Raw genomic sequence first — 19,849 nt, forward strand, 5'->3', positions numbered from 1 at the left:
ATTTGGTTGGTGTGACCAGATATGCAGTTAAACCGGTTTTGACTATTTTTTTTTCAAAAGAGAAAGACATTCACATTGTCGCATATCATATTTGCAGCTGTGTTTATTTTTCAAATTGACCAAGAAGGGAGACGGGGGTTATAATAACAGTAGCATTTTTGCTTCAAAATATTGATTATTATTACATTTGACTTTGGGATAGATAAAAGGAGCACAGGGATATACATACGGGGTACATACAGTACAAGAAAGCATAGCACCGTTTTACACAGAATACGGTTGTCTTTTGTGTACAGTATTTCACTAGCAGTTAAACCATTTTGTGTTGTGGGTGGGTCATCTGTGAGAAGGGGCGCCCATTGTCTTTTCCGTCAAATATTAAATATCTTACACCTCAATTTCATTGGGGGTCGTAAAAAAAATAATCATATTCAGAGCTTCTTTTATAATGTTAAACCTGTCCATTATTATAATCTAGTTTTTTTTCCTTTTGCAAGAAACATACATTGTCTTCTCATGTTTTCCTTCTTTCACATAATCAACAACATCCATTAGTCTCTTTTAAAAATAATAAGAAAAAACACCTTATAGGCCTACTGTACATTCTTTGGGCTGGCTTATCAGTGACACACACTCAAAGGAACAAGTCAGCATCTCGCTTCAAGGTGATGCCTCACACACACTAAGGTGATCTACATTTTTCCTACTATGTGGTAGGTGGACAATGTCGAAAGTAGAATCTATTCAGAGATCAGTTTGGTGTTACTGTGGGAAGTGTTGGGCTATCAGCCATTTAACAACAACTCTGCAAGGTGGATGGGGAGAGGGGACTCGTGCTGCATTGTCTACAAACATCCATTTTTTTTCCACTCACATCGACTTCCATATGAAAATAATATGGTTTGACAGTTACATGTTCAGCATGCTTGCACAAACACACACAGAAACTCTCTCTCACACACACACACACACACACACACGCATACTCATTCAAGTTGAGCAGTCCCACACACGGGCTTCCAGAACACTGAGCCCAACCGGTGAGGAAAGTATCTTGAATATTACAATTTTCTTTATACTGCAACGCAAGAACTGATTGGCTATCGCCAGGGGCAACCAATACTGTTCCCCCTGAGAAATACAAAGAACAACTCAGGGACAAGGAGACACTATATACACCACGCACACACACATTCAAGGATGGTACAGTGGAACCGCCAAAGTCAAGCACCACAGGAAGAGTACAAACTTAAGTTCCAAGAAAAATATGTCATAACATCAAACGTCATGTCTGACATCAGGTAACTTTTTTTCTTGTTTGATGCTACAGCATCACTAGTGATGGCAGAGAGCAGAAGTGTTATGACAACATAGAAGCGGAAATTAAAATATGTAATCTCAATTGCATAAATGTTAACTTTAAATGCGACGAACATTTGAAAGCACACAAGCAAATGAATAGCTTGACAATAACAAGAGAAGCTTGCCAACAAACGTCTTCCTGTTCTTGTTCAATGTTATGTTGGAAGACTTTTAAATTCTGACTTAAAACATCGTAATGAAACCGGGAATGTTAGTGTAAAAATTATTGTCGATACAGGTCACATTTTATGATGGCGACAGTTTGAGCAAATCTTTTTGCTTTACTTTTTTATTTTTTTAACAGAGAAAAAAATGTTTAGAAATTAGTAAAACCTGCAAGTGGCGTTCGACTTTGAAGGTTACACTGCAACATTCTGGAAGAGAAACAAAAATCACTCAATCACCAAATGTCAACACTTCCTCCAAACCGAGGCTTTTGCGTTTGATATGGCTTACTAGTGTAGTGAAGAGGTCCCCATTGACCTGGTCCTGCTTTTTACTGCTGCTTGAGAACTGAGGAACAATTGTAGTGAACTGCATGATTATTTTCTGAGGCCCAACGAGGAAGAGAAGGGTTAAACTGTGATGAACCAGGAGACAAAACAGGTCCCAATGAGTACCTCTGCCTTTTTTTTTTCTTTTGAAGAATGTGGGTCATATCATCATCATCATCAGTCTCCACACTCCTAGTGACTTTTCAACTCTAGCCTCTGTCTTTACAGCAGCACAGTTTAACCCTTCCTGGTCTGATTCCAGACTGAGGCAGAAACAAAACTTTCCACTTTTCCTGAGAGTATAAGTACCATCTGGCAACTTCAACCCCTTACTAAGTCAATTACTGTAAGACATACATACACGTACACACAAGCACACACTCCCAAACAAGCTTGCTCTCACACACACACACACACACACACAAGATAAAATTCTCACACAAAGAGTCATGCCACAGGTGACAAGCGACTAGGTCTCGGACAGTGATTTACTGTACACAACCACATCAAGTGCTAAAGTTTCATGAGGATATACTGTTTGTTACGTATAGGGCTCTCTGACTGTTAAAAAATAATCCCTTCTACATATATACACACACGCGGCGAGCATCGTTAGGGGTTAGCTCTTGTTGGAAAATATAGATTTGTGTATGTATGCCTTTGCTGTTGGGAATTAAAACAAACAGATGTAATTGGCACTTGGAATCACTAAACCTCTTATACGCGCAGTGATCATCCCGCAAACATTTCAGTTGGACTGTAATCAATATTTTTTGTGTCAAAGTTTAAAAAAGAAAAACAAAAACAGATATTTTTGTGTCAATAGCCTCTTTTACAGAGATCCTGCAAAAGCGCCAGATCAGAGCCGTAACAGAAGGCCAGCATTTGCCCTTTACTGTATGCGCTTACACACTGCGACTCTGTAGCCCCTCTGAAGTGTGACATTGGCGCCTGTAGCGTGACATAATATACTTTGAGGAACAGCAACAATTGCTTGGCATTGCATAATTCCCTTACACACAGGTGGCATACCGCCTCTATTACGGCTCTGATACTACTTCCAAAGGCAGGAAACTTGCGGGGTCGACTTTGTCTTCCTACCCGCCGTTCGGTGCCTTGCCCTTTATACAGAAAAGCGACTCTGGGAAAAAAGTGGCTTTCACAGGCAGTGTAAAAGGGCTAATGTCACAGTGCTTAAAAACACTTGAGTAGCACAAAAAAAAAACAACAACAAAAAACCCTCACTTCACCTTTTATCCCCCAACCAGACTAATATAAGCTAATTGTGGACCTTTGTGAGAAAGTGTGAGGGGGGAAGGTTCATTTGAGGGGTCAACACGCCAGGAAACACTTTGAACAAAGTAAAAATTTTTAAAAGCAACTAATAAAAGCTTACACGGTTATTCTTTCCATGCAATCATATAAAATACTACATTTCCATTTCCTGTTAGGCTATATTGGATATTTACACTTTTTTCTTAATATCATACAGGAAATTTGTACAAGATTTGTCCACTTTGACACACCTCCAACAGTCTTCTGTTACCGTGGCGATGAGGTGGTTTTTTTTTGTCATATTCCACAGACACACGAGCCCCCTTTCCAAAGGAAAACAGGGAACTTGCCGGGGGTTCATTTATCCAGCTGTCACTGGTGATGCTCTTTCATGAGATCCTCATGTAAGTGGCAGATTTCCTCATTCCCATGATCACACCTTTCAGCTGGAACGGCCAACCACACAACACAAATGCATGTGGAAGGCCCAAGGACTTTTGGTTTTTCTTTTCCAACTAAGTGCTGTGTTGCCCTCCAGACCTTACTGTGGTTGGCTGCTGACACTGTCAGTCCTGTGCGATGACGGCGCTTTCGGCTGTTTCTGTGGCTGAGGTTTGAGCTGCTGCGGGTGCCTCTGGTGGTGGGATTGTTGCTGTTGTTGCCTATGCTGTGATTGTTGTTGCTGCTGTTGTTGTTGTTGTTGCTGCTGCTGTTGTTGCTGCTGTTGCTGTTGTTGATGACTTGTCTGGGTAAAGGCACCCTGCTGCTGAAGTGGAAAAGCTGCCTGCAGAATCAGCTGGGTGGATTGGTTACTATGGAGAAGACGAGTGCCCTAACAAAAGAAAACGGGTACAGATATTAGCACAACATATGTGTGATGCAGTAAATTTCCATTCTGAAGTTAGTTGTGAGTGGGTTGAAAATGTAAGTTGAAGTAGGTGCATAGGAAAGTTAATTTATTTCAGTAGTACAATTGAAAAAAGTTCAATTCATGATATATATTTCTTTAACACATATGGAAATACATTTCAGAAGGTCAATTCCTAAACACTTTCTATTTAAAAAAAAAAACTGTAAAAGATTACATACATGTGTAAACAAAATTACTGAAATTAGCTGATTCCAAAACGTAGAACAATGAAACATTTGTTGCATGCATATACAATATATCATGCACTTTTGCTGCCATCTCGTGGTACCTGTAGGAATTGCTGCTGTTGCTGCCCCTGTTGGCCGCTTTGCGCCACCACACCCGTCTGATTCGAGGCGTCAGTTTGACCCTGGGGAGGTTGCGCTGGTTGGAGAGTCAGTGTCTGTGTTTGCCCTCCCTGCTGAAGATGTGAAACGGGAAAGTGGAGGAAGATGTTCAAATGAACTAGAAGAGCAACCGCCTCCCCCAAAATAGGAATCCTTGTCCTTACCTGTTGCCCACCAAAGGGGTTGTATGCAGTGACCACCTGGCCCATGAACATGGAGGTGGGAACCATGACAGCACCACATGCCATTGGAGCTGTTACAAGCTTGGTCACCAGCTGCTGCCCTGCTGGAAAACTGATGTAGAAACCAAAATAAGAATATTTCCGTTCCCACACAGATCTACTGTAACATCTAAAGGAATTGCGAAATGTACCGGATCTGACGGTCCTGCGTGAAGGTGGCCACAGTTGTGCCTTGCTGCGTGTTGCTCTGCGGCAGACTGGTGCTGATCTGCAGCACGTTGTGCTGCCCCGGCTGGGAGATCATCATGGTATTGTACAGTTGGGTTGGCACAGAGTTCTGGGTCTGTGGCTGAGCCTGAGCGGGCTGCTGAGACTGCCGCTGGGTCTGCAGGGGGGCAAAAGCCAAGAAGGAAACAACAATTCAGATCTATTTTGGAGTTTTGGATCAAATTTCTACATTTTTGAATGTCTTATTTATCTCCCTCCAATGCAATATGCAGACAGTCAACAAATTATATGTGACAGCTCAAAGCCACAGAATGAGAAAATGGCTTGCAGATGCATATTTTGTGGGGTTTTATGCAGGACCAGAGTTTGCATTGAATTTAAAACGGAAATAAAATGTATAGCGTTCAATTTTGGAAAATAAAAATCAGAAACATGTGCATTCATTTTTGCAGCATAAACACATACATGAAAAATATAATTAAAATGAACAGATACAAAGAGACAGTGTTTCAGGAGCGGTGTCACAATCTGACCATGTGATCAGAAATGGGGACTAATCATGTGATTTTCAGCATAGCAATAATAGCTGAAATAGACCGACATTTATTTCAGCAGAGCTGACTTCATGCCGCAAAATATTAATTTATTATATATATTATATAATTAAATTATTTTTCCGACCCAAAGCCTTAGAGGTACAAAAAGCTATATCTGCACAAAACCGGGATTCTACAGACACTTATTGTTTATTTAACACTTCAAATGACCAAGCTCGTCATTAGTACAGGGTGGTCATGTGCATACTGGCAACCGGGAACAAGGGGGAGCGAGTGACCTGCCTCATGCCATATACATAAAGAAATATTTGAGTACAAAGGAAGAAATATGGTAGAATATCAAAGGCCCCAAAAGTCTTTAGAATTCAATTAAATTCATAAGGAAAAATTTGCCTCTACAATCCAACATAACCTTCCGTGATGGCAAAAACAAAACGTAATCATTGTTAATAACCGTAGAACAAGAGATGTAACTTGGAAAATGTATTATACAACATATATTCTGCTTGTACACTTCAGTTATTAATTTCAGCAACATTTTAAAAAAGCCACGTGGTGACAGTATCGGGCTGCTACTGTAAAGGTGTGAATGGCTTGGTCCAGTTTCATTTAGCTTTTCTACACACTGGTTAATTTCTGTTTACCCTCGTATGAATGTTCAAATGTTGACATTACTCATGAAATTACCTATACAGTTAATTAAGGTTGTATGATGGTGACAGTTGGAGCATGGAACTCATTAATTCCATTTACATGATTTCCATGGGAAACATAGTTTGAAACTAGAAAAACTCAGAAGCCAATAAGCGTCACAGAACAGATTGTATTCCGCAATGGAGCCTCCACAGTATATATGTGTTGTATTTGTGCGTACATGCTTGTGTCCCACCTGCTGCTGAAGGCTCTGCTGAGGAGGAAGAGGAGGAGCGGCTTGCTGCTGAATGGTGAGCTGCTGTGTTCCCGAATGAACGGGGTTGATTACCGCTTGTGGGACCTGATTGCTCAGAGCGGTCGCCTGCTGGACCGGGGCCACTTGGGGGAGCTGCATGTTCATCGCTCCACCCTGCTGTTGCAACAACATCTGTAATGAGCAAACATTTATTTTGTGGAAGCACATCTATGGACTCACAACGCAAACAACAACAATTTAATGAGGAGGCTCAACTGTTGTCTGTGATGATGGTTTCCAAGAGAACAAATACATAATGGATGATTCTGCTTCTGGGGCAGACAAAAATTTCAACTGCACAAATGATTTCTGGCTTTGTTCAAGTAAGTCACTTCCCATATTTGGAAGATGTGGGCAGATATTTCTCCGTGTTACATTTTAGTTTGTGAACATCTGAGTTTTATGTAATATGAACAGGAGTTTTTTGCATACTGAAGAGGGCACAACCACTGAATTTAAATCGTTAGCTGGGCTCATTATAGCAAAGTTAAAATGTGGAACAGGGTATTTAAATGGGCTGGTGCCAGTTGAAGCTGAGCCAGTTTAGCCACCTCAGCCTTACAGTCATGCAGCTCTCTCAAGCACGTAAAAACATTTCAGTCGAGAAACTAAGGTGAAGAAGACAATCAGGTGGTGGCTGCATGATTTTAGCAGGCATCACCGTTGCCAAATATAGTAAACTACTTACTGGTGGGAGTCCAGCTGTCACGAGATAAAACTAGTTCCAGGGGTAACTTAACAGGCCTAAATTATGCATGGCCATTGTCTGGTTGTGACTCTGCGCATGTGCGTGTGTGTGGGTGTGTGGGGGTGTGTGTGTGCTTGAGCAGCATGAGCCTGAGAGTATGTCAGTTTCTCCACCCTTCAGGTTATAATCCTACTACAGAGTGAGTCTCTTCTGAAAAGTGCTATACAAACAAAATTAGATTTTTTTTTTTATTTGCTCCTATTTTGAAAGTAATTTCTAAGCCAGGAGTCACATTCTAATTTGACCCACAATTTGTGAAAACCTGCAATATAGAGAGACTACACACGTTTTTCAGTTGATCCCGCTCCAATATGCTTTAAACAGACTTAAACTTGTTAGAGTACACTTAAACTTTTCCAAACCAATTATAAAAAAAATGTAAAAGTATTTGAACATTGGGTAAAAATGCATTTATAAAAATAATTCTGCATTGTAGTTTCTGTGTCTAAGAAAAATGCATGTGCATTTTAGAAGCGGGGCCTGGTGGGGTGTCGTGTGATGTCAGAGACTCTGAACATGACCTGGCAGGCAGTAGTTCCTGCATGAGTGTGTTTATCGTATTTATGTTCAATAAACTGCTGAAACGTGCATCGGCGACTGTGGCTCTCTTTTACCATATACAAAGGCATTACAGTAAGTAAGCATACTATATAAACCCGAGCAAAAAGACCACTTCCAAATCAACTGTATGATAGAGCCCAGACATGAATGACAAACTGCGGTATAGCGGGGAACCACTTTCTAAAAAACATGAGTATAAACTACAGTATACAGTGCATTGGATTTAGTTTACCTGGATACCCTGGCCCTGGACCCTCTGCAGCTGTTCTTGGATGTTTCTTAGCTCATCCTGCTGTCGCTGAATGTTGGCTTGTATCATTCTGGTCCTTTGCTCAAGCTGCTCCTTCAGATGCTGCATCGCATTCACCTGTGCTGAGAACTCCATCACGGGCTGCAGGGGAGGGGAAAAGAAACAGGTCCATAAAACAAGCGTTTTGGTGACAGCTTCTACTTTACAGTATGTATGAACAATTAATCTATGTTTTTCGACAAAGAAAATAACACACAAGTCAGAAGTGACATGCCTGTACGTTTGACGGCAGTTGCTGTGGTTGTTGTTGTTGCTGCTGCTGCTGCTGCTGCTGTTGCTGCTGCTGTTGCTGCTGCTGTTGTTGCTGCTGCTGTTGCTGCTGCTGTTGTTGCTGCTGCTGTTGTTGTTGTTGTTGTTGCTGCTGCTGCTGCTGCTGCTGCTGCTGCTGAGTGATCATACTTGGAGTGACACTCTGGCCAGTAGTCTGAGAACTCATGGACTGCAGATGGGGACAAACAATTAGAAAGTAAATTATATTAATGTTGCATTAAAAATATCTGAGAAGATTAGTTATGCAGCGTGACAGTTTGCTACATGATTCTGTTTCAGTTTGTTTGGTCGCACCTGGCTGCTAATGGATGAGCGACGGTGTGACGTCATCTCCATGGTTGAAGCCAGAGACTGCCGCGGTGGCGTGGCTGTATCCATATGTAACTTGGAGGCTGTTGGCGCACAATCATAATCACAATCAAAAACCGGAAACCAAATGAATAGCTCAAGGCTACCGTTTACATTATTTACATCACAAACACTAGATGTTATAATAGATATAGTTGAGCACAATAAATTCCACAAATTAAATGCCATTGTTAAATGTGACTCATAATCAACATGTATTGTACTATGACATAAGTTGACATTTCATCCCTTTCATTGGAAAAGTCAACGTTTGTCTAATCTGGTTTGAAAAAACAAGTGTATCACTCACAAGTGCAAGTGTTGTCCGATACATGCGATGAAGACTTGCGGGAACTTCGTGAAGAGGTTGAGTGTGTTCGGCTATGGTCAAACCTTTCTAATGCCTCCTTGAGGCTGGATGTATTCAGCTCGGAACCAGAGTCCTGGCTCTGTGACAGGGACAAAAGAAGGGGAAAATAAAATGTCATTTGAACCTAGAAACAGATAACAGTCCCATGTTATTTTGATTGGAAATATTACATTCACTAAATGTAGCTAAATGTTTCTCTCAAAAAAGGCAGGGGAAGGCAGTGTATCACAGTTTGCTGTATTAACAGATGGAAGTAAAGAAAAATACTTATATATATATGTATTTATAATGTAATCTTTGTGTGGCTGCAATTATATTTGTTTGTAAACCAGTTGAGCTGAAATTGCTTGCAAACATGTGAGGCTTTATCACTTAATTGTCTCACTTTTATTCCATCTAATGTATGAGCTTGAAAGAGGTGCCATTAAAACAATAAGAGTGCAGTATAGAAAACCTTATTTCACCTTATCCATAGTGACCTCTGGTTTGGACTCTTCAATGCCCAGCTCCCTTCGCTGTTCTGCCCTCACTTCTGCATAGCTACAGACGTTTTTGGGGAGAGAAGGAAGAAATTTATGAGTCAATGTGCAGGCATTTTTAGTTGTTGGAGTGATCACATTCAAGTGTTTTTTTTTTGTGAAAATGTAGAAAGGCAAAAAGCATTTTTTGCTCATCATACCTGACTACTGTGTGTGTGCAGACAATAAACTCGGGCCGAGAGTTCCACTGGTGATACGTGATGTAGTAGTGCGTCTGCAGCCATATCCACTGTTGACCTTTAGTCAGGAAACGGTAGTAACAAGACTTCCCTTTACCGTACTGCATCACTGAGCAAAGAAAAGGCAAAGGGACCAACAACAGAACTGTGAGACGAAAATCATGGAAAGATTTTCACCAATGCAGTCAAAGTGAATAAACAAGCGAGCCCTCACAGTGTTCATGGCACTTAGCAAGCGTCTCCAGGTCATCCACATGATAATAGTCATACCCTGAAGTTCCCAGAACCTCAAATGGTAAGTAGCCTATAATTGGTGGAGCTCTGACAAAAAGAAATGAAATGCATCAGTTAGAGTACAAGGGTGTTGCTGTTACTGCAACGTAACAGTAGTATCAGGTGAGTGACGAATCATACACACATACAGTCGATGTTTGGTTACCTGTGGTCTAGGAAGAGGAACTTCCATTCCAAACTGTGCCGAGAGGTGAATTCTTCATTGGGCTCTTCCACTGTACACATCTCCTATGAACATAATGAAAATAATATTTTAGCATTCTTAAGATGTGCTGCAGTGTTTTTTTAATCACATTTAATGAGATTTTAGTGTGAACATGTCTAAGACTACCTTGATGAATTGAGGTTTAGTGAGCCGTACAGTAGCCACGAAGCACACTTGGTCATCAAAGGCTGGCTGTAGAGAGCGCTGTAACACCCCCGCCAGACCATTCCTTGTCACGTTTGGAACTACAAGAGAACAGGAAGCTCTGAGCATGTCAAGCCATGTGAAAACAGCAGCAACCAGCTCATTCAGGTAAAACTGCTGATGTTCCAAATATGTGACATACCATTGTTGAGCGACTTGAAGTTTCCAATGAAGCTCACATATTCGTAAATGGGAGGTTCTTTTGGGTCAATTGACCCTCGGAGCATATGACAACAAAATTCCATGTAGTTTTTACCTGGAGGGAAAGAAAAACATGTTTCTATCATTAAATATCAGACAATACGATTTATACTAGCATTTAGGGGACAAGGTCTTGATATATGATGTATAATCTGTACATCCATTCTCTGAATTGCAAATCAGTCGACCACCGTGCTGCCTGACGTACAATGTTGAGGAAAATGACTAGTCAGAAAATTATAAATATTCTAATTTCACATTCCCAATAGTTGTATTTCATATAAAGTTGTATGGGAAAATGAATCTGAAACCTATCAAGCTCCAAACACATGACACATAAATTAGTGCTGTGTTACTGACTCTTTAAATAATCTGATGTGAGGGTCTCTGGGTCGTTGGGGTGTGTGGACAAGGCTTTGTACACTTCTGAGTGCTCGCCAACTGGCAGGAAGTTTAACAAGTTCTGGTCCACCAGGTCCGCCTGTCAAGCCAAGAAAGAAAAAAAAGTTCAAATGCTTTTTTTGCTGTGCATTCTGGCAACATTAAAATAAAAAAGTGAAATGTTTTGTGCTATGTAGATGCGCAAATGCTGATCTTCCGTGCTAGTTACTGGTTGCTAACAGAAGCAGCTAAAACTAACTTGCGCACAAGAATGAAAAGATTAGAAATGACTTGAAAATAGAGTATAGTCTGGGATACTCACAGGAAGGTGTTCCAGTAATGATGTGACACTCTCTGACACATAAAGGATATTCCCGTCAGTCATTATTGCGATGAAGAAGCCATCCAGTGCCTAATAATGTCATGGAAAGACAAACCCACATTTTTTAAATTTTAATCTACAGCTGAGGTAGTGCCGAGTCGCTCAATTGTGTGCGGTTAACTTGATAAGCACACTGTATTCATAATAAAGCTGAAGTTAGATATCTGACCTCCAACATGAGCTGGGTGAACTCTTCATTGCTAAGAAATGGCGGCTTCCAGTCCTGTCTGATCTCACTGGACTCAGACTGGGCAGCAATTTCTAATCAGGAGACAAATAAATAGATTTTTGAGAGGAACCCAGTGTAGGAACATACAATAAAGCGATTGGAACTATAAGGCAAAAAAACAAAACAAAGCCAGCAGTGTCACAATAGGCATCTTTGGAAAATGAAAAATTGATCGTGCACTAGGGCCGAACGATTTTAGGAGAACATTGTATTGCGATTTGTCTGACAGATATTGCGATTTCGAATTGATCTGCGGCTTTCTTCACAATATACAGTGACATTTACAAACATGACAGAAAATATCATTAAAAATAATAAAAGTTATCACTGCAAGAATACTGAAGAGGTTTTGTGAGGCGGGGGCAGTTCTTTCTCAAGTTTTTAAAAACTACCTGCCGTCAAGTATAATTTTGTATATGTGTAATCGTGTATATGTGTACTTTTTTTTTTTTTACATTTTGCACTAATATACATGTTCTTTGTGCATAAATGTCAGATTATATGTAAAAAAAATCATTGTCCCTTAGCAAAGCTAAATGGATTAAATATCTAATTTTGATACCTATTATTGTATAAATCTGAAAATTCAGTAATCTGTAGTGCAAATATTATTGATGAGATTATAAATATTTAAAATACATATGGCATCAAGCACTTCATCATGATAACGTCAGCCGCTTATGTGTTGCTGTCTGAGAGCGTCTGCTAAATTGCTAATGTAGCCGTCATTTTATTTTATATCAAGCTACCTATTGATTGAAACACATTTCTGTTCAAAAATATGCTTGAAAAGTCAATCAAAACTTTGAGAGTTACGTTTATGATGCAGTACAAGACAGGCTAGCAAGTTTTTGTGAGCATGGAAAGGATTAACTGAACAAGTACTGCATGTTTTGCTTGTTCTTTGACTTTTTGTGATGTATACGGTAGGAGAAAGAAGAGTGGAAGATACAGTAACAATAGAATCTTCAGATAAACTTTCTTATTTTAGTGGGGAAAGGTCTTGAGCCTGGAACAAGTCATACGTTACATTGCATTTTTTGGCTGCCAAGAGTAGTCGACTAATCACGATGACATTAAAATCGTCGACAATTATTTTTAATCATCGACGCGTCATTTATTGATATATTTATATTTAAAAAATCCCTCGTCGCCCACTTGTCACGGCGGCTGAGTCTGCAACTCTACTCTACTGCAGTAGTGGTAATTCCGGTCATCCATGATGTAAACAGAAGTATTGTGGGCAATTACATTTCATGGCTAACAAGTGTTGGCGTTAGCAACAGAGTCCAAAGGTTCACGCGCCTTTCACAAGGATCGCTGTCTAAGAAGAGTGAAATATATTTAAAGAATTAATTTTGTATTCATAGGTCTTTTCATAGGATTAGTGCAACTAACAATAGTGTAGCGTTTTTGGTTCCATTTTAAAACGCACCAAACATTTACAGCTAAAAGTATCACCTTGAATTTCAGTTGCTCCATCTATTATCAATATGCCAGGAATATTGGTACAAGCTGCAAAGTTATTATTAATTTGTACATATCTTAAAGAATTCAAGTGTTAAGATATCAGTGGTCGTATAAGAGCAGCAGCTTGCGATTATGCTACGATTTACATGGGCTTCCACGAGTTACCTACTGAGGGTCAGCTGATTAGTCGACTAGCAAAAATGATCGTTTGTGGGAGCACCATCGCATTTTCTTTTTTTTTTTTACTTAAAACAACTTGCATCGCAAAATAGAGTTTGATTCTGGAGGTTCCATTGTAATAACAACAGATGTGGCACGAGTTCTTATAACGATAGTAAACAGAAACAACCTTACTTAGGAAGCAGCAACAATTTGCCCTTTGACGTGACGCACAGAAACAGGAAGTGAGGCGAACTGACCTTTGTGTTTACACAGGTAGTCGATACTTTTCTGCAGGATAGTGGACTTGTCCATCTTCCTGGTGTTGCCAGGCAACATGGTGCCAAGTTCCTTGATGAGCACATTGAACTGGTCTCTCCGTTTCTTCTCAGACTTGTTACGGGAAACGCTATATTTCAAAGGCAGGGTTAGTTAACTAAGTAAATAAATTCCTAAGGTGGGGCATTGTGGGGACTTTATTTTGTGAGTAATCTAATACAGTATTTCTAGTCAATTTACCGTTTTGCTTTGTCCTTTTCATCTTCTTCCATCAACCCATCAAAGATGCTACAATCATCCCTGTGTGGGGAGAAAAACAGGTTTGGTCTTGTTCTGAGTAACTATACCTTACTCATGCGCTTTTCCTGCATGTTCACACACTTGTGGGTGGCTTGAAAGCAGATATGCATTGGTAATAATAGCGAATGGAGGATGTTGGCTAATGAGAATTCCTACATGCCAGTGGCTGGTTTATTTTTAGGTCACACAGAAAGCGAGGCAGACAGAGAAAGATCGAAGGAATGCGTTGCGCTCGCCAAGAAGGTTACCAGAGCATTTGTGAAACCAACGTGCTGTCTTGGGCTTTCTGGCTTCCTCTCTTATGACAGATATCAAATTGAATCTTTTACTTTCTGCTCATGCTTTACTGTCATCATACTTGACACTTTAGGGGTGCAGTTTCGCGAGAGACTTACATTCGAATGAGGGAAAGTTTTTATTAACCACACAAAGAATCAAATACAGATGTCATGAACTACCGTACTTTCTCGAGTATAAGGCACGTTTCTGATATTAGTCTATTGATTTTTTTTACCTACTTAAAATACAAAAACTAATTAAATTGATGAAAGATAAAATTAGATAAAAGATAACTATCAAGAAGAAAAATACCATTCAAAATAACTGGTAGTAAAATGAGCTTTTGTGCTCCGAACTTCCTCTTAGGTGCTTGTAATTGTGGCACAAATCTAACATCATGGCCTTTGCCCACAGCACACAGAATGACGGGGTCGGAGTTTGCCTCCTGATTTTCTTTATCAATGTTATATGGAGTGCAATTTCTGTGAATGATACTGATCAGATGTCTATTGCAATATATTAATATTAAAATATTGCCCTAGTCCCACACATGTGCTGTGCTGGACTTCAGGAGTTACAGTACATCCTTGTTTATCTTCCAAGTGTCTCATAGTTTTCAGAAGTAGGTTCAATAAAATGTTCTCTGTGATATGACCCTACACAACAACTCTGCAGCACTTTAAGATCGCTGAAAAATAAAGTGCATTACAAACAAAATTAATTTTTATTATTCTTATTGTTATGTTTAGAGAGAAATGTACGTCCAGCGGTATTGAGGTAAGTTGTATATTTATTCTATTTTTGACTCCAGTGTGGTTGTTTCCTAAGCGTGTCCAAAATTGCAGAGTTCATTTTATTTGAGCCACGAGCCAAGTTAGCTAAAAGGTGAATTGCTTTCTTGTCAAAACTGGAGCACCTGTCCCCTCCCACCTGCCAATCATGTGAATTATGAGTGGAAGACAAGAAGATTCAATTACTACCGCCAGCGGCACTTACAAAATAAAAATTCCAGCAGTCAGGACAGTGTTATTTTGATAGATGCGACAGTGCACAAGCTTGTTTTTCTTTTTCCTTCTTAAATTTTCCAAATGACGGAATTCCGTTATAGCGACGGAAGTCGTTAAGCCCTGGTCTTGGCACCACTACAAGTATTCATATGTGGGTGCTCGAGTGTTGACAGCGAAAGCCGTTAGCATGGTAAGAGAACGTCTCTTTACACACAAAAAATGTGTCTAAATATATCCGAGAGCATATTTTGCTCGAAAAATTATTAATAATTTGAGAAGACGACCAATAGTTTTTCATGGCACTGTGTTGTATATATACACTGTAGTGTTTTGCAAGGTTGAACATACAGCACAATGTCACACATTGTATGTATGTCGTAACTTACCCTATGCTTGATGTCATGATGGCTGCTGCTCAGGGCTGTGGTTGTGGTGACTTGGTTTTTAGGCGTGAGGTAGGCATTTGGAAGTCCACCTGGAAGGAAATGGATAGAAACGTATTAACCTACAATGACTTAATGTTTAATATGTATTTCAGATGACTACAAAAACAGAAACAAGTTTAGTCAAATACATATTGGACCAATCTAGGGCTTTTAGTTTTGCACACAAAAACACTAACATACAGTAAGTGTTAAGCAGCAGTTCCGAAAACCTCTTCCAACTTGGGCAGCCTGCCCAGAATAATAGCCCAGATGGATAAAATTATTCATTGAATAAGTGATGGCAAGTCAAGTTGCGATAAAAAATAAATTAATTAAAAAAACATGTTTGCCGACAGTTGGCAACATTTTCTTGTCAAAAACATGCACCTTTCTTGCTGCTTTGGAAATGACAAAAAGAACAAAAAAGTCCCCCCCTCACAAGCGTAGCATAAGTGGATTTCTCATATAGAATTCAAACTGTAGGGTCAACAATTGCAATCAGCTCAAGCGTGCTGGCAAGGCAAAGCTATAAAACACATTCAGACATTTGCAACGGTCAAAAAAGCCTAAAAAGATCTTAACGTCAAAGACGAAAGACTGAGTTGTAGTACTAGGTGATTCTTATATATTGTTTTTTTGTCGGGGGGGACACGTTGCTTTGACTTGAAACAAACAAACAAAATCAATTTCCCCCTCACGGCTACACATTCTGCTGACGTGCACTGTTTACACTGAAGACATGGTGGCGAACAGAGAGGAGCCAGTGTCGTCAGTCATTTGAAATTGGTTCGGGTTTGCAGCGTCAGAAAATAAGCAACGTATGCTTAACCACCGTTGAAACCAAAGTGAGCAGCAGAGTGGAAAACTCCAGCAAAGAAACAGACACAATTGGGCAGTAATGACGTCGATCACAATGAATATTGTCCGAGATGTATTAAGTTGAGTGTTGGGTTGAGTTTCTATGTTTGTTAAAGCAGACGAAATTCAGTGGTGGGAGCAGCTTTTGTGATAAGCTACATACAATGTACCTGTAGTGCTGTACACTGAATGCAGGATCTTGTTTACATTGCATGCACAAAAGTTGGTTTTATTTATCGACACCATCTTGTATTTATAATCTATTCAGTGATAAAGTTGTTGTTAGATACAGAATTAATTCCAAAGGCAATATTTATTTTAATTTATTGATGGTAAATTGTAGATGGGCCTTGTGTATCTCATGTTAACATACTTGGCACAATAGTGTGGATGAAAAAAAGAGGAAAACAGTAAAACAACAGAACAGAAAAAATGTACTTTTATATTGATAACATGTATTGTGACATGGTTTTAAATAATATTTTATATATACTTCTGCCAAATGTTTATTTTTGAGACTGGCCTTTCTTTTGGAATAAATGTTGCAAAAAAAGTTACAAAATACTTACAGAGTTAATTGTTGATACTTGCTAGTTTTGTGTGACTCTAAAGGGATATTTTGGGGGGGAAACTCTATATTATCGATCATACATCTGTGTTTGATTATTAATAACATATCTACCTTTTAAAATAGAACTGTTAAATAGCTGGCAACTTTGACAAAAAAAAAACACTTGATGTAATTATATTTAATTAATTTGAAGCGATCTGCGTCAGTTGTAAATTAAGTACTACTTCTAATTACCAACTATTCAAAATGAAGCATTTGTGTTTATACATTTGTGTGTTCACTCACCACACTGCAGCTCATGCACGGTGTGAGTTAATGTCTTTTTGTTTTCCAAGGGCTTAAGGAGGAAAGGGCTAGGGGTCAGAGCCAGGGGGGTCATCAGGGGTCACCAGACTACGGGAAAGCCATGGTGGTCATCCAAACCTGTTGGAAAAAAATCAGAGCAAGGCACTGAAGGTCAGTCTCGGGTCAGCTTTTATCTCATCGTACAAACCTTGGGCAACGGATAGAGTAAATGAAAGATTAAAAATACTTTAGACATCGAGTAAAAATTAGGTTAACCATTAACATGAAATTTTTTTTAATTTTATTTAATTAGTTTGTGTCTTGTAATATTTTCTCATTAAAACAGAATTACTAAGCCTTGAGTGAGAAAAAATATATCTCAAATGCCTTTAGGTAGCCTCCGTATACAGTACATCAATGTTAGAAATTCATAATTTGTCATGTTTCTCTATACAGTGCTCTTGACTAAGTGTTTATGGAGCACAGTGACCTAGTTACGAAAAAAAGGGATGATTCAAAACTGTCAACTTACTCAGTCACTGGAATGCCCCTTTGAGGCAGAGCCTGTTGTTTTAGAGGCTATCCTCCTGAGAGCTTACAGATCTTTTTGTGTGAGCCACACCTCGCCTGCACACACACACACAGACAAACAAAGCCTGTCAAATAAACAAACCATGAGACTCGCGCTCACTGTTTGACATGCATGCAAATGGTAGAGGTCAAGATTGGACTCATTCAAAAACAAACAATTCAAATGGAAACGCAGCTCAGTAACCAATAGTTTTGCACGTTTTGGTATATTTGACATTGAAATATGATAAGAAATGTTTTATCATTGAAAATAATAACTCAAATTGTGATATTATGTTTTAAAAAAACATGAAAAGGCCTGCTCATAATTGGCCCGCATAAAGAACAATTGTATAAGTCCAAAGCAACACCAATATTCATATATAAATGGCTTTTTTTTTTTTTTTGTCAATGTATTATCCTTTTTAAAATGGAACATAGCCCTTGCAGGACTTAATAACATCTGAAATGGTCCAATAGGAAAAAAATCCTCAACATCTTCATACATATTTATTGTCCTTACAACGTAAACCTAATGGCATAATCGCCCAAGTCATCTTTTAAAAATTTTCGGAAACCAATACAAACAACAAATTCAAACAGAAGCCCAATTGTCTGTATTGAATTTTTGCAGTTACCATGACCTGGATGACTGACAATCAACACAGAAATAAAGGTAAAACACAATTTTAACAAGTACATTGGTGTTTTTTAATTAGTATTGTGCCAGTAAGTTCAAAATGACTTGGGTAATTATGCTACTAGACTCACAATAATAAAATTGACGAGATACTGACAACATCCTCACATTTTTAAAGCTGGTGATGCTGAAACCTTTCCGGGAGAAATACATTCCCTTCACGATGAAAATACCTAATTTTTCAGTCAATCACACCATTGTTTATTACTACTACTGTACTGCTAAGAATAGCCATAGCATGTTTAAAAAGCTGACTTCAATTGCAGTCCCACGGAAGGTCAAAAGTGCGCATACAATGGCAACAAATAAAATCTTTTAAGCAACGATTTCAACTCCAAAATATTGAAGTTTTGCAGCAACCATCTTGACCCTGTAGTGGCTCCACTTTGGGAAGCGCTACCATGACCTACTGTACAGTAATCCTCATGGCTAAGCTTTTATTTCATTGAGCCATTCTTTACAATGAACGTACGCTCAAACAAGCAGTAGGGCAAAACGGAATACCGCATTTATACCACACTGAAATGCTCGAAATCGAGTGAATAAAACAATAAACATATGTGCCACAGGTGTTCGTTATACAACCGGGAAAGCAACCCACATACTGTAGCTAGCTAACATGCTAACTAAGCTTTGCTACCGAAACCTGCCAATTTAGCGAACTCGATTCTTCCTCCCGTTACACTCGCGAACGGCACCAACACGACGAATGACGCATTCGTTTTCATTTTTTAAAACAATATTAGCAGCACATCACATCAAAATAGCCTTTGAGGTCCTAGCTGTCACGCAACAACTGAGCACCAAATTATTCCGTAAAATACCGCAAACACTACCGCGCGCCAAGCTCTCCGTTAAATACATCTTTTTTAACGCATGATGAAGAACATATGCGTCCGTTAAAATGCAAATATGACAATGGGGGGGGGATACTTTCGCGGCGATATATGGACACATATATACATTGCATACAAACACGCGCAAGCGCCCGCGAGCGGCCACGCACGTACACACACACACGGCAACGGACGCGCGCATATACGCACATCGACAAGGCTGCTGAGAATGTGGGTCACTGGGCCTTGCTCGCCCTCCAGCGTGCGGAAACAGTCCCCGAGCCTCCGCTGCAGTCCGACCGCTTCCGCACCTCTCTCCCTCTCCCTCGCACACACACACACTTGGACACACACACACGTATACAAACACTGAATAAAACCATATCCATCGACCCCACTAAAAGAGCCTCACCTCGCCGAGCGTTCGACAGCAAAGCCTTCGGTTGTGCGGTGTGCTCGTAGCCTTGCATCGAGAGGAGGTGGCGGGGGCCAAGAGGACTCCGGCTTGGGGAGAAAAACAGGAGGCCTACTTCATACTACGCTGTACAGTCATGCGCAATAGAGACAGTAGGGCGCACTATTTGG

General features: G+C 39.8%; 1 protein-coding gene across 5 annotated transcripts; it reads right to left on the bottom strand.

Annotated features, from left to right (window-relative positions):
- Positions 1–85: 85 nt before the first annotated feature.
- Positions 86–19,849, bottom strand: clockb (clock circadian regulator b). 5 transcript variants are annotated; one of them, XM_088302198.1, is made up of 25 exons: positions 19,677–19,848; positions 19,475–19,605; positions 17,691–17,785; positions 17,159–17,296; positions 15,406–15,494; positions 13,674–13,733; positions 13,415–13,563; positions 11,466–11,557; positions 11,237–11,326; positions 10,894–11,014; positions 10,475–10,588; positions 10,255–10,373; positions 10,069–10,151; positions 9,844–9,950; positions 9,591–9,738; positions 9,376–9,451; positions 8,852–8,990; positions 8,488–8,585; positions 8,138–8,362; positions 7,846–8,004; positions 6,245–6,436; positions 4,762–4,955; positions 4,553–4,682; positions 4,331–4,462; positions 86–3,963 (listed from the first exon to the last, which is right to left on the bottom strand). In XM_088302198.1, exons 5-25 carry the CDS (start codon positions 15,420–15,422, stop codon positions 3,673–3,675), a joined length of 2,736 nt encoding a protein of 911 aa, XP_088158324.1. In that variant the 5' UTR covers positions 15,423–15,494; positions 17,159–17,296; positions 17,691–17,785; positions 19,475–19,605; positions 19,677–19,848; the 3' UTR covers positions 86–3,672. The 5 variants fall into 5 exon arrangements, with proteins under 5 accessions (XP_088158324.1, XP_088158326.1, XP_088158327.1 ...); XM_088302200.1 differs by lacking the exon at positions 19,475–19,605 and having other exon boundaries at positions 4,331–4,459; positions 19,677–19,849; XM_088302201.1 differs by lacking the exon at positions 19,475–19,605 and having other exon boundaries at positions 6,245–6,421.

This window comes from Idiotropiscis lumnitzeri, chromosome 8, assembly GCF_059441095.1.
Source record: "Idiotropiscis lumnitzeri isolate Australia: NSW breed Sydney's pygmy pipehorse chromosome 8, RoL_Ilum_1.0, whole genome shotgun sequence".
NCBI lineage: Eukaryota > Metazoa > Chordata > Actinopteri > Syngnathiformes > Syngnathidae > Idiotropiscis > Idiotropiscis lumnitzeri.